Source organism: Hemicordylus capensis, chromosome 1, assembly GCF_027244095.1.
Source record: "Hemicordylus capensis ecotype Gifberg chromosome 1, rHemCap1.1.pri, whole genome shotgun sequence".
NCBI classification, from domain to species: domain Eukaryota; kingdom Metazoa; phylum Chordata; class Lepidosauria; order Squamata; family Cordylidae; genus Hemicordylus; species Hemicordylus capensis.
The window spans coordinates 362955355-362971097 of NC_069657.1; the positions used below are offsets into that span (position 1 = coordinate 362955355).

The 15743-nt window shown below is 42.0% G+C and overlaps 1 protein-coding gene across 19 annotated transcripts in view; it reads right to left on the reverse strand.

The window, feature by feature from the left end:
* The window catches only part of SYNE1 (spectrin repeat containing nuclear envelope protein 1), a 575028-nt gene that overhangs the window by 415416 nt on the left and 143869 nt on the right, over positions 1 to 15743 (reverse strand). For 17 of the 19 annotated variants that reach the window (XM_053292895.1, XM_053292839.1, XM_053292877.1 and 14 more), the window contains 4 exons: positions 8342 to 8454; positions 7552 to 7720; positions 2963 to 3059; positions 1293 to 1495 (listed from right to left, as the gene is read on the reverse strand). In XM_053292895.1, coding sequence (XP_053148870.1) covers positions 1293 to 1495; positions 2963 to 3059; positions 7552 to 7720; positions 8342 to 8454 — 582 coding nt within the window. Of the gene's footprint in view, positions 1 to 1292; positions 1496 to 2962; positions 3060 to 7551; positions 7721 to 7918; positions 7951 to 8341; positions 8455 to 8894; positions 8937 to 15743 lie in introns of those variants that run through there. The other 2 variants (XM_053292961.1, XM_053292971.1) reach the window with 2 other exon arrangements.

Sequence of the window (15743 nt, forward strand, 5' to 3'; positions counted from 1 at the left end):
AGTGCTGTAGGAAGATGCTGAAAGGCATCATCTCATACTGCATGGGAGGAGGCAATGATAAGCCCCTCCTCTATTCTACCAAAAGAAAACCACAGGGCTCTGTGGGTGCCAGGAGTCAAAATCAACTTGACGGCACACTTCACCTTTACCTTTAGAGTGTCACCAAAAGAGAAAATTGTTAAAAACAAACACAGGATGATCTGATCTAAAGTGCTCAGGGGTTCCCATACCGAAAGGCCATCCTATAGGCCTTCTCTATTGACCTCAAAATTAGGGCAGTTTTATATCCCGTAGTGATAACCTCGTAGAGCTTTCTCCAACACTGAAGACAGCTGCAAAGTCTTTACACATGCAGGAGATCTGTGTGTACATCAAAGCTCTCACAAATAAAAATACAGCAAATATTTTTTAGAAAACAATCTAAAAAAGAAACTTAAGATAGACCCCAGCAACAGCCACTGGAGGAATGCTGTGCTCGACTCTTTACAATCCCACAACTGTAAAGACCTCCTAGATCAGACTGATAAAATGTAGAACATATAAAGATACTATGCACATTAAAAAAGACAAATAGTGGTTCTTCTTACAGGCAAATTGTAACCATGACCCAGAGTGATGCAGACATCAACATGCTATGGGAATAAAACTATTACCTGGGCTCCTTCCTTCCAAAGGTCATTTACATGACTGGAAAAAGCTGTGTAAGAGCGGGAAACCCAGGGTAGAGTGGCTCGTGTGGAGCCTCGGGACCCGCTCCTGCCCAGCGACTCTAAAGCAGGGCTTCTCCATACTTTTACCTTGGTATGGCTACCCCATACTGTTTCCCCACACAAGCAAAAGTGAGCTCTTCCTTGTGTGGGGGATAGTAGATATAACCTTGCCTTCCCCCAGCCCTCCCTAGTCCCAAGGATTCTGGTTGTGAGAATGACCTTTATGTTTAGTATTTCACCTTCATGCCGAGGGCCTTACTATAAACTAGCTGATATTCTGAGCAGTGTTAGAAGCATGTAATACAAGCTGTGTTGTCCATGCATGGCTCTGCAAGCTGGCAAACATGTGCAACATTTGTTGCTCTCTCTTTCCTCCAAAAGTACTTTTTAACATCAAAAAACTGTCACTGATGAAGTTGCACATTTTTGGTAGGTTGGAGATGCATGAAGCACTTCATGTTGCTGTTGGGTACAAGACTCCATTGCTGTTGTGTACAAGATTTTTCTAACCAGATCTTTTTTGAAAAACATCAAACAGCAACTGTTTTGTTGCTGCAGTGTTATTGAAAGGAGAGCTCTTACCTTTTTGGCATGTTCAGGCTGATTTAGCATTTTTTCAGCATCTTCCAGCCAAGCCTGCAGACTGGCCACTGTGCTGCTGTATCGGTCCCAGTTAGTGATAACTTCTTCTAACATGCTCTTTACACTTCTCACCTCTACTGACAAGTGCCTCCACTGAGTAGTTGTCTCATTCATAAATCTCATCACACTCTCTATTTCTTCCGCTGAAATAAAATACTAGGCATTAACATAACTCTTGAAACTACTGAAATGACTATTCCACGATTCAATAGCAACAACTATAAGCAGCATTGTTTAATTAACTGGTGGGTTTTTCCCCTTCCTCTCTCACACAGGAGAGAATACCTCTCCTAGGATGACTGTAATTGCACATGCATACATCATCTAAAACCCAAGACAGTATGCTTCTTGCTTCAGAACTATTCTTACCTATATGCAAATATCTATATATTTAATTCTCTTATGGCCAACTGCATTGGGAACTGCGTGGGGATGTGGGGATGCGTCTGGATGCTGAATGGCAGGGAGGGAGGCAGGAGGGAAAGAGCGGTTAGCAAGGCATTGGCAGAGTGGGGGGGGGAAGAGGGAGGAAAACTAAAGGGGAAAGGAGGAAACCAGACCCCTGTGAGATAAACAGACCCAAGGAGCTTGCTCAAGGGCACAGAGACAACAGACATCCGGTCTCAAGGAGCGTCCTCAAGGAGTGGGAGGAAATTGGACAGTTGAGGGCAGCTGGGACTCAGGGGAGGGGATCTCTACCAGCCCCAGCAGTCCCCTCCCAACTGGTTCCCAATACAAATGGGAAAGATCACCCTCTTCAGACCCATACTGTTTTCAGCAGTGGATCACTAAACCGACATCCATTCCAGATGTATTCAATGCAGAAAATTTAGATCATGTATATGTTACAGGTTCTAAACATCAGCACTGATACACACAGTGAGGTCGTTCACAAGACCGGACAAGCCAGATGGGGGGAAGGCTGTTTGGACTCACCTTCCCCCCAGATGAGTGTTGATATATTGCTGGGAAAGTGTCCTGGCCTCCAGATATCCCACAATGTGCAACGTGCACAATGAACTGAGGGATTCCCCCAGGAGATAGGTGCCTCTATGTCCACTGGGGCTGAACATAGCCCCAGAGAACAGACAATCCTGGAGCCCAGGTTAAGGGCTTGCACAAGCCCTTAACTCCAGCTAAGAGCCGGATTTTAAAGTAGGTTAGGCAGTGCTGCCCCACCGGGATTGGGCCCAATCCTGGTAGTTCTCACATGCAGCCTAACCGAGGCTGGGCTTCCCCTAGCCTGGGTTAGGATGCGCGTGAGAACAGCCTCAGTAAATTACTAGCTTACATCTACAAACTGTGATTTAATTGGGTTACATTAGGCTGCGAAGGGATACCACTGTCATGTTTATAGATCCCTTGTTTCCATATGGTCAGTGCAATAAGAACAATCCACAACAACTAGGTTGCATAATGTCTTAAGCAAGAGTATTGCTCTGAAATATATTCATCTAGCTGTTCATGGCCTCTGAACTCACACATGGATGCTAATTTTGTCATTTTCCAAATTGCTTAGCAACAACTACAGCTCAGCTTGATTGTAGAATAAAAATGAAATTGTACAGCATTTAAAGTGATGCTGGGATAGAACAAATATCACTACTTACGTGAACCATTAGCTTTGGCATACATCTCAGCTGCCTTTTTCAAAATTTGGTATGTAACTTCATACTGTTCAAAAAATTTGTTGTTTTCAATGACAGTCTGAAAATTTAAAAAACAACAGCAGATATTGCAAGTGATATAACCACAGTATATGGGGGGGGGGACCCTTTCTGTATTGCCATATGTGTTAAGAGATTTGTCCAATTTTATCTTTTGCCTTCTCCATTAGCTTATAAAGCAGTATCTGGAAATGCCCCGAATGTTAACAGTCTTTATACTATCTTTACAAAAGCATCACTGTGAAAATATAAATGGGTCAAAAAGCATGCCGTTAACTCCTCATGGTTACAGGAAATGTAATTTTTAAAAGTTGCCACAATTAGAGGCACAATTAGAAATGGGATGCCAGGCAGCTGTACCAGCATATTAAATAATGGTGGGGGTGGGTGGGTGGGTGAGTGGGACATAATCCAACAAAGGCTTAGCAAATTTAAGTTCCAATGATTTCAAAGGGAGATGGTTATAAATGCACATAACTCCTCCACTAAAAGCAATGGGACTTAAAAATGCTTCTCTTTGGCTGCATAGCATCCAATTTTTGTAACTGGATGTCCTGGTTTTCCAGGAAAATAAGAATGTATGCAATAAGGTGCAGCAGTGAATGTAGCAGTAGCATAACCTTACAAGCTGTGGTGTTGTATTAGCACTGTGAACTGACCCAGGATGACAAAGAATGTGAGCTGCACAGAAAGGGTGGCTGGTGTCACTACAACAGAAAGAGTTATTGTTGTAACCTCTTGATGTACAACATTGTCACAAAAAGCTGTCAAGGAACACAAAAATGGGTAGAAACCAGGGGCGTAACTATAACAGGGCAAGGGGGAGCAGTTGTCTGGGGGCCCACTGCCTTGAGGGGCCCCCCAGAGGTAAACCACATGACTGACTCCCCCAGCCGCTCACCCGCCCGGGCTTCCTTCAGTTTTATTCATCCTCTGAAATTGATGTGAGTGTTAAGACCTAGAGGTACCAGAACAGCATGTCTTTCTATAATACCATTAAATGACTTGCATCATCCACAATTTACAAAACCTTTAAAAAAATAATTTAGGATGAAGTTCTATTGTGGCACATATATGCTTATTGTTATCACTATTCAGCCTCAAGATTTCTTTACTTCATGAGCTGAGCTTCAGTGAGGGGGAGCCCATTTTAAAATCTTGTCTCTGGGCCCACTCCAACCTTGCTATGCCCCTGGTAGAAACAGAGAATAATGGGGAGGTGGGTAACTTATCTACAGCTACACAATAGCATCTTGGCCCCCTTTTAGACAATTATATGGGTATAAACCTAATCATTTAGTGTTTAGTGTATTTGCTAGACCCAGTTCAGATGTCACATGAAGTCAGGATTGAATCTTGGTTTCACATTACATCTATTAGCCTCAGGCATGTATGCTTCCCTTCATAAGAACATAATAACAGCCCTGCTGGATCAGGCCCAAGGCCCATCTAGTCCAACATCCTGTTTCACACAGTGGTCCACCAGATGCCGCTGGAAGCCTACAGGCAGGAGTTTAGGGCATGCACTCTCTCCAGCTGTTACTCCCCTGCAACTGGTATTCAGAGGCATCCTGCCTTTGAGGCTGGAGGTGGCCTATAGCCCTCCCACTAGTAGCTGATGATAGACCTCTCCTCCATGAAGTTATCCAAACCCCTCTTAAAGTCATCCAGGTTGTTGGCTGTCACCACATTTTGTGGCAGAGAATTCCACAAGTTGATTATGCATTGTGTGAAAAAGTCCCTCCGTTTGTTGGTCCTAGATTTCCTGGCAATCAATTTCATGGGATGACCCCTGGTACTAGTGTTATGTGAGAGAGAGAAGAATTTCTCTCTATGCACTTTCTTAACACCATGCATGATTTTATAGACCTCTATCATGTCTCCCCGTAGTCATCTTTTTTCTAAACTAAATAGCCCCAGGTGTTGTAGCCTTGCCTCATAAGAAAGGTGCTCTAGGTTCCTGATCATCTTGGTTGCCCTCTTCTGCACCTTCTCCAGTTCTACAATGTCCTTTTTGAGATGTGGTGACCAGAATTGTACGCAGTACTCCAGGTGTGGCCGCACCATAGTTTTGTATACGCTGATGGGATCTAAGCTGTTAGTGACCAGGAGAGGCATCTTGGGGTTGTGGTGTACAGCTCATTGAGTGTCAACTCAATGTGCGGCTGCTGTGAAAAAGGCCAATTCCATGCTAGGGATCATTAGGAAGCGGATTGAAATTAAAACTGCAAATATTATAATGTCTCCTTTCCATGTGATAGGGAATGAATTATTCTACTTTTGATCACAGGGAGGGGAGTGGGGAGTGGGAGATTTAAGGAAGAGGAGAGTAGGTTAGCAATGCGTGGTCAGCATGTGCGTGCTGGCATCACGTGGGGGTACTTGGGCCGAGTGCCATCCCAGCAGGAAGCTGCATGGGATGGCGGAGGGCAGATAAAGACATGATCTCGTCTTTTTTTAAAGCTTTCACTCTCTTCTTCCCTCAGTGCCGGTGCGGTAGGGCTGGGAAACACTCTTGCCTAAACCTTGGAGCACTGGTGCCAATCAGTGTAGACAATATTAAGCTAGACGGACCAATGGTTTAGGCAGGAGTGTTTCCCAGCCCCACCTGCGATAGGGGTGTACACGAACTGCGGTTTGAGCCCCAGTCCAGCACCGTGAGATTCTATGGATATCTGAGGCCATGGTGACAAAGGGACAGGTTTTTGCACATTCTTCCATGCTACCCCCAAACACTGACACACTCGTGTCAATCACATAGCTTTCAGTTCATTCAAAGTTACACTCTAGAATTCACGCTAGTGTAAGCCAGCTGCAGTAATAAGGAAACAGGTGAAGCTTTGTTCTGCTCACTTCAGTGTGCTGAACAGTATTTCCAGAAGCAACTGCGTTCTGACACAACTAACATGTTGTGGTCAGTCTAAGATTTATGGAGTCCTGTCATTTCCTTGCACAGGCATATTTAAGTCTGGCAAATGATGTAATAGCTCCATTACTGCACTTAATAGCCATCTTTGATTTTTGAATGTATACAGATGATAAAACACACTTTACTGGTCAAAAGCATGTTAATAATTCAGGCATTTGTTCACCATGGTTCTTCCAAAGGTTTTAGGGGGGAAATGCTATTCTCTCAACTACTATGCTCCCCATACTTTTTTTTATTTCTTATAAACATATTGGCTGATATCCAGACTAAAAGTGCACACACCAGAAAACTTTTTACATGCAAAAGGGGAAGGGTGGTGACTGGGGTGCTGGGTGGGGCATTAGCAAGAGGATGACAAAGTCCAGGGAGAGTAATGTAGGGAAGTTGTTGCATGAGTTAAATCTCACCACCTTAACTGGAAGTACTCTCCATTTCCCTTTGAACTGAAATCTCAATAGAAGCTTTTCACATTTGGAAATTTGCAAACTTGAAAGACATCAGCTTTTCCTTTTAATAATGAAAACTGATATTTCAGAATTCTATACAAACAACTATATTTGCATTACAAAATCAGATGTTGTTATCACAGACATTTACCTCACAATATTTATTTTTTAGCTAAACTGCTTTGAGAACTACTGTTGAAAATCACTATATACATATTCCTAGTTGTAGGAGGAGTATGATTGCAGACTAGAATGAAGTTCTGAAAAGGATAAGATGTTCTGTAAACTTGTCCACTCAAAGGGCACACTGTAACCCTTAATTCTCATAAAGGTTTAAGAATTCTATAAATCCTTCAAATCTGTCAAACTTCTTTTGCTCACACACTACAGTGTTGATTAGAAAAGTCTCAAAGAAATCAAAATCAACTTACCCGAACAAGTGTCTGAATTTCGCATCTGTATCTACTACTAATGCTGACAATTAAATTCCCCAGAAAAACCCTTTGATCTCCATTTCAGCATAGAAAGAGTTTGAACAGTGGGGGAAATTCCAATAATCTCATGTCAACAAGACAGACTTGGAGGTCAAGCCATTTTGCATTAAACATACTTTTACACCTGCCAATAAACTGGCACAGGACATGCAAATAGCTTCAATGCATGCAACACTTTCCATATTGATGTACTCTGTGTCTGTCTTCAGCCTCTGACTGTTATGTGCGTTAAAACTACAGACTGCATTAGGCAAGACACCAAGAAAACTAACCATGAAGAAAATCTTTAGATCTCAGTTAGTGAATGACCACCTGCAGATAATAAGATCAATATTTGCTTAGTTTTAAAAAGAGTATATGTTTTAATAGGCTTTGGTATTTTGTAATGTGTTCCTTAATATAGCATGGCTTGCCTATATAATAAGAATATGGACAATGTGGTGGATGGAGTGTCTACCTTGACTCATAACGATGTGGGAGGTTTTATCCCTACCCATTTCCTTGCAATTTATTTCCAAGTACAGTATATTAACCAAGGAACAGAGGCATTCTTTTTAAAGTTGGCATTATATAGAACAAACAATTGTCTAGCTGTCTTGTGCTTGTAGTTTATATATTTTCTTTATGTTTGAAGAAAATCATTTAAAAAATAACCAAACTTACCATATAGTTTTGAAGTAGTAGCTCAACAGACTCTCTTCTTCCATATTTGATAATCCATGATTTTAATTTGGATTCTGCAAGGACCAAGAGCGATAGCAGACGGTACTTCAGTTCCAAGAACTCCATTTTCAGTAGATGGAACTCAGATGTAGAGATAACAAAATGAAACCTAGGCAAGAATCACATTATTAGTGAAACACTCAACAAGTAGATAATTATGCTTTCATGCTGCAAATGAAAAGCCTAAAGGCATATTTAATTTTGCATTCTTGCTACTATGAAGATTGTTCTTTAATACCAAACTAATTGCATATGTTTATGAAATGAAGAAAAATGTGACTTATAGCTCACTCCTAAACATATTTACCCAAAGGTACGTCCCATCTAATTGAATAGAACTTGCTGTCTATATTTACTAGGATTATAGCCTGTTCTTTTCATTAACAACTGATATTAACAAGTGATTCTTTTTTCTCACTTCTCCCATAAACATTATCGAAGATGTTGTTACATAATGTTCCTCCTACTGTTAAATCATCATAGTGATAGCAACAAGCAGTCAGCTTGTTGAAGATCCTAGTGATGGCAACACACAGTTTTAAAAAATCATTTTTAAAAACCTTATTTAATATCAAGCTTTCTTCAGTAATTAACTGAAGAAGCTTTAGAACATGGAACACTTGTTTCTACAGCTCTTAAATGCCCACTTAACCTAACAGGCACTGATATATAATATTAAACAAACAGGTCCTTTAATCACTGCAGCATTTAAGAATGAATTTAGACTTACCTCTCTGCCATATCATCTAGTTGCTCTGGTGGAACAGGGACTCCATTGACAGATCGAGCTCTGTGGATCTCCTGGAATGTCTTTTTGTAGCCATCTACATTTTTAAGCACATCCTAATTTGGATTTGAAGGAGAGAGAGAGAGAAGCCAAAAAACAGTTCACAGTAGGCAATTTTAATAAGAACAGTTTTAAAAGCTGCACTGGTGACTCAATGCGTGTAACCGTTTGATCATGCTGTCACATTTATATGCGAGGTAAAGCATTCACAGCAGCATGAGTTTCTAGGGAAGGAAAGTGCCTTGTGAGATATTGTGCGAAAACTGTGCCTAATAATTCTGGCACATTTTAAAATAGGCAACGTAGGCACTGCCTAAAACATTAAAGCTTTAAGGAAACATGCTGCATATTTCTAGCTTTCTTCTTGGTGAGAGAAAAAATAGCTATGTAATCTGTAACTGGTAACTTGTTTTGACTGCAGGTCCCTACATACACACACCTATTGCACTGTTTATATGTTCATGACAGCTATTTTCAGCCCTTCCTCCTTTAATACCTGTAGAATCAGATCTTCTAAGGTCATGATGTGATGCATAATGACCTCTGCTGCATGAAATCAGATTGATTAGTGATTATATTGTGTGTTATAAGAACTGCAGCTTCTCATTCAAGCATCTGATCAGATACAGATTGGAATATGCCTAATAATAAAAGCTCATTTCTGTAGTATCTAAGCAACAGTACTTTGCAAGGTTTACAAGAGATTACTTACTAACATGAATGAGTAGTAACTAGCACCTAAGAAGTATCCATAACAGTAACATGTTGAGCCTTTAGAAAGCTGCCAGAGCATAAGGATTTGTCTCTTCTATAAACATTGATTAACTTAACTGGCATGAAATCCTGTCTTTCACTGTCCTATTCTGACAAATTGTTTCCCCTTACTGTTTCCTCCCCGACTTTCACAATTCCATATATTTATAAATTCACATATATGTATAAAGCATATAGCTCATAACCTGGAAAAAAATCTTTAAAATTTGTTTTAGTTTATCTATTGTTTTAATTTTTCTATTACCTATTGTTGTGCCAATTTAATTAATTTTTCATTGTTTAATTTCAGTATAAATTTTCTGGTCACAATCCAGAAAATACTGGTATTGAGTAAGAGACTGTAGCTCAGTGGTAGAATGCACACTTTGCATGCAAAAAGTCCTAAATTCAGTCCCTGGCATTTCCAGATAAGTTTGGAAAAGACCTCCATCTGAAACTCTGGAGAACTTCTGCCAGTCAGTGTACACCAGGGTTTCTTAATGTGTGGGTCCCCAGATGTTATTAGACTTCAACTCCCATAATCCCCAGCCCCAATGGCCTTTGGTTGGGAATTATGGGAGGAAATCCAATTACATCTGGGGACCCACACGTTGAGAATCCCTGGTGTAGACAATACTGGCCCAGATGTACTGACAGTCGGACTTAGGAATGTCCAACGTTGAAATGTGTATGAAATCCATTTTCAAAACATTTTGACTTGAAACAGGCCATTTTAGGTGTTTTGAGCTTGAAACAAAACACCCTTTAAATCAAGGGCCCATTTCAAGCTTGGTACAAAACAGCCCCATTTCAATTTGAAACATTTTGCTTTTTTTGAGTGCCATTTTGGAGGCCTGTTTTCCCCTTGCTGATTAGTTTTCTGGCACTGCCTTGCGGTCCTATGGGGGTTTGGGGGAAAGTTTAAAAAAATGTTTAAAATCGCCTGCTTGCCCATTCCTTTTGTGGGTTGGGTGGTAGGCAGCACCCATCATGCTCTACCACCCAACCCAGTTTGTTGTCCCTAGGAGCTAACCATGGGGTGTTTTGAGTCTCAAGCAAACAAGAAACAATAAGATCCTCAACATACTATGCACAAACCATACAATAAAGAACATGCAACAATATGGTCCAGCATAATTTTATAATCAAAGATATTCTCAACCTACGAAAAAACAAAGATAACAATAGGAAATCACATAAATAAAACTAAATATATAGCATTGATGAAATTGTAAAGTCCATTGTTTGGAGAGTGATATAGTCCGTTATGAACAAGTTCACAAATTCACAACAGTGATACGGTTGATACTTGATAAAGTGGAAAACAGTCTTAGAAGAGTGACAACACTAGTCCGAATGCTCCAAAGTCCAATAATATGTACATAGGAACATAGGAAGCTGTCATATACTGTCAGACCATAGGTCTAGCTCAGTACTGTCTACACAGGTTGCAGGCAGGAATCTGTCTCAGCCCTATCTTGGTTCTGCCCTATCTTGGAGATGCCAAACTTGAAACCTTCTGCTCTTCCCAGAGTGGCTCCATCTCCTAAAGGGAATATCTTACAGAGCTCACACATCAAGTCACCCATTCATATGCAACCAGGGCAGAACTTGCTTAGTTAAGGGGACAAGTCATACTTGCTATCACAAGACCAGCTCTCCTCTCTGACAGACACCTACATGTACAGACACCTCTGTTACCACTAGAAAATTCACTAGGAGAACTAAACTACTACAACATTCTAACAAGGTACAAAGCGTTTTTGTTGTTGTTGTTGTTCCGTCGGAGTAGCCGGGTCTACCACTGTTTCAAAGAAACATTTTGGTTGTCTGCATTTTGTTTCGAGCTCAAAACAAAACACAAAATTCTTTTCATGCACATTCCTTGTCTGACTCAACTTAAGGCAGCTTCATATTTTCAAAATAGGTTAATATGACCTAGTAATAGCATGTACACACATAGCAACAATTTCAGAGTCTGCCACTATGAAAGCATAGAGTAGGATCCAGACTAATCTTACAATAGCATAAGGCAAGAAAATACATGCATCTAAGTAGTTTGTGTCAATGCACAATAATAACAATAATAACAATAATAACAATAATAACAATAATAACAATAACAATAATAATAATAATAATAATTCGATTTCTATACCGCCCTTCCAAAAATGGCTCAGGGCGGTTTACAAAGAGAAATAAAACATATAAGATGGCTCCCTGTCCCCAAAGGGCTCACATTCTAAAAAGAAACACAAGACACACACCAGCAACAGTCACTGGAAGTACTGTGCTGGGGGTGAATAGGGCCAGTTACTCTCCCCCTGCTAAATAAAGAGAATCACCATGGTAAAAGGTGCCTCTTTGCCCAGTTAGCAATGTTGTACAACACTATCAGAATTAGAGAGGAAGGAAAACAACAGGAACAGCAACCTCCTCCAGGATATATTGGCCTGAGCAAAGGCTAGTACTCAAAAAATAATACTGAAAATATACACACTGTCAGATTTCAGATCAGACATCTTTTCTCCTTGAAAAATGTCCAACCCTTTCTAACCGAATAGTAAAAATGAAATTTCTCTCCCTATATGGAGCACATCTTTTATGATTTGAATGTTTTGTAATTTCAGTGTCTCTTGAAGTTGCAACACACTACATTGCAGAACATTACAACTCAAAATCTTCACCAACCTTTTCTAATAGCTACATTTTCAACAAAGTATCATCATGGGATGTGCAAGAATCATTTTTTTCAATTCAATTTGTGACCAAATTGAATCACCCCTGATTTGTTTTATGTGCAAATCTGTCCCCCTGAATCACCCCGATTCGATTTGGATTTAATTCAATTCAATTTGGATCTGGATTGATTCAGACCACTTATAAAGGTCCTAGGGGCACCAAATTTGGTTGGTGGGTAGGTCCCCATGAACGCTACCTATCACCCAAATTTCAAGGCAGTAGGGTACTTGGTTAATTTTTACTGATTTTTTTAGTTTTTACTGATTTTGTATATTTCCACCATAGGAAAAAAAATGAGGATTCAAACTCACCCTATCTTAACCCTAACATGGATCCCCAGCTTACTTTCTTTTTCCCCCATCAAAAAAGCTAAGATCTAGGCTTTGTAGAGGTGGAGTTATGGAGCAAAACATGTGGTCACTATTTTTCAAGTGTTTGGATTCTTTGGTGTATAATAACCTTTCCTTATAATGAATCCCTATGAGGATTAATTGCACACCTTCATTTCTTCCTTTCATTTTGTCTGTCATTGGACAGTGCCAACTGTCAACTGCATGTGCCAACTACACCCCCCATCACCACCACCTGCAAGGCAGTGGAGTACTCAGTTTATTTTTTAGGAATTTTTTAAGTGCTTGGATTCATTACACAACTTCGTTTCTTGTTCATTTTGACCCCACTGCTTTGCATGTGGGGGCGGGGAGAGGAATTAGTGGCATCCCATGTACCAACTACCCCCCAACCTGCAAACCACACTGGGTACTCAGTTTATATTTTAGGAATTTTTGAGGTGTTTAGACTCTTCAGTGTGTAATGAATCCTCATAGGGATTCATTACAAGGAAAGTTTATTAGACACCAAAGAAAGTTATGAGGAAAGGTTATTAGACACTAAACACTTTTTTCTTTGGGTGTAGTTGGCACATGGCAGTTGACAGTTGGCACTGTCAAAAGACAGTCAAAATGAATAGAAGAAATGAAGGTGTGTGCTGCTGGCCACTTCTGCTACCACCTGCCTGCTTCTGCCCCCACCCCCTGTGAGAGCGCAGCCTGCTGCCTTTGGGTAACATCTGGGAAGTGTGTGCAGAACCAGGGACAGGGGTGGGTGACTTGGCAGTTCCTGGGGTCAGCTGCCTAGCTCTGGGCTTTATAGGAATGCTGTCTGTTTATCAGTCCCCTAGAAGCCCAGCAGGGGAGTGAGAAGGTCATCATCGTCTTCCCTTTCTGTGCTGCTCGGGGTGAGAGACCAAGTGTGTGCTGTTGGCTTCTGTTACCACCTGCCTGCTTCTGCTTCCACCTGTGAGACTGCAGCTTGCTGCCTCTGGGTAGCATCTGAGGAGTGTGTGCAGGACTAGGGCCAGGGTGGGTGACTTGGCAGTTCCTGGGGTCAGCTGCCTAGCTCTGGGTTTTATAGGAATGCTGCCTGTGGTGGTGGGGTGACATTAAAGAGGGTCTCCTCTTTTGGGGAGCCACTTCGGGGGGATAATGAGTGCAAGGGCCAGGCTGTTTGGCTCAGGAGCCCGCGTGGTGTGTGAAGGTGGGTGGGTATTTTCATTTGGCTTCTGTCTAAAATCCTTGGGGAGTTGAGTTTTAATGTGTCTACAGGGGAAGTATTGACTGACTATGGGGCAACTATTCCAGTGGTGGTGGGGAACAGAAGAAGTAACATTGACAAGTCAGCAGTCCATTGTCGGGGAAGGGAGATCAGAAACTTAATTGCTGTTTCCCCTTCTGGCTGTCCTGCCAGCTCTTTGACCTTGGAAAGCAATGTCAACCACACACAGAGTCTCGACTTGCTCCTTTGTAATGCTAGGTCAGCCCAGAATAAACCTGAAATCATCCATGATCTGATTCTGGATGAAGGGGCTGATCTGGTATGTATTACAGAGACTTGGTTGGGGGAGGCTGGTGGCCTGGTCTGGTCCCAGCTTCTTCCTTCCAGGGTACTCTGTTGAGGAGCAGAGGAGGAGACATGGGCAGGGAGGTGGAGTGGCTGTGGTCTATATGAACAATATCTTCCTTGCCACGATCCCTGTCGAAGTGTCTGACCATGCTGAATGTGTGTACCTAAGTTTGGGGACCAGGGATAGACTGGGACTTCTGTTGGTATAATGATCGCCCTGCTGCCCAAAGGAGTCCCTAACTGAGTTGATGGACTTGGTCTTGGGCTTGGTGTTGGAGTCTCCCAGACTTGTGGTGCTTGGGAACGTCAATGTCCACTTCGGAACCAATTTGTTCGGAGCAGCTCAGGAGTTCATAGAGGCCATGACCACTATGGGCCTATCCCAAGTGGTCTCAAGACCTACGCATTTTGCTGGTCACATGCTTTATCTGATCTTTCACTCTGAACAGAGTGGTGTTCCGTGAGTGGGGACTCTGGTGATTTCCCCATTGTCATGGACGGACCACCATATGGTTAAGGTTGGACTCACAATCACATCCCATTTCCGCAGGGGCAGAGGGCCCATTAGGATGGTCTGCCCGAGAAGGTTACTGGATCCTATGGGATTCCAGGAAGCCTTGGAAGGATTTAGAGTTGGCTCTGCTGGTGACCCTGTCAACACTCTGGTGGAGAATTGGAATAATCAATTCACCAGAGTAGTGGATACAATCATTCTTAAGCACCCTCTCTGACCTGCTTCGAAATTGGCCCCTTGGTATACGGAAGAACTACAGGGGCTGAAGCGGCAATGTAGACGACTAGAGCGCAAGTGGAGGAAGACACGACTCGAATCCGACAAATTATTACATAGAGCGCATTTGAAGATCTATGCTCGGGCGATACGAGTGGCAAAGAAGTGATTCTTTTCCTCCCATATCATGTCTACAAGTTCACGTCTAGCGGAATTGTTCAGGGTTGTGAAGGGGCTTATGTGCACCCCTTCCCCCATGAATCAGTACTTAAAAACAACAATTACTTGCTGTGACCTTTTAAATTAGTTTTTTGTGGACAAAATCTATTGTATTAGGGCCAGTTTAGTTTCAAACTCCACAATTGTTACAGAATCTGATGCCAAAGTGTCCAGCAGCTCACCTTATGTGATGACCCTGGATCAGTTTCAGTTTGTGACCCCTGAGTATGTGGACAAGTTGCTTGGAATGGTGTGGCTTACCACCTGCTCTCTTGATCCTTGCTTGACAAGGCTTATAAAATCTGGCAAGGAAGCTGTTGTAGAGATCATAAATGCTCCTTTGAGGGAGGGCAGGATGCCTCCTTGTCTTAAGGAGGCAATCATTAGACCACTTCTGAAGAAGCCTGCCTTGGATCCCTCAGAGTTAAGCAATTACAGGCCTGTCTCCAATCTTCCATGGCTGGGCAGGTTAATTGAGAAGGTGGTGGCCTCCCAGCTCCAGGCAGTCTTGGAGGAAACTGATCATCTAGACCCATTTCAAACTGGCTTTCAGGTGGGCCATGGGGTGGAGGCTGCCTTATTCGGCCTGATGGATGATCTCCAATTGGGAATTGACAGAGGAAGTGTGACTCTGTTGGTCCTTTTGGATCTCTCAGTAGCTTTCGATACTATTGGCTATAATATTCTTCTGGAACGTCTGAGAGGACTGGGGGTTGGAAGCACTGCTTTGCAGTGGTTTTGCTCCTACCTCACAGATTCCAGATGGTGTCTCTTGGAGACTGTTCTTCAAAATCTGAACTTTCCTATGGTGTCCCTCAGGGCTTCGTATTGTCTCCGATGTTGTTTAAAATCTACATGAAACCACTGAGAGAGATCATCAGGAGATTTGGTGCAGGGTTTTATCAGTATGTTGATGACACCCAAATATATTTTTCCATGTCAACATCATCAGGAGAAGGCACAATCTCCCTAAATGCCTGCCTGGAAACAGTAATGGGC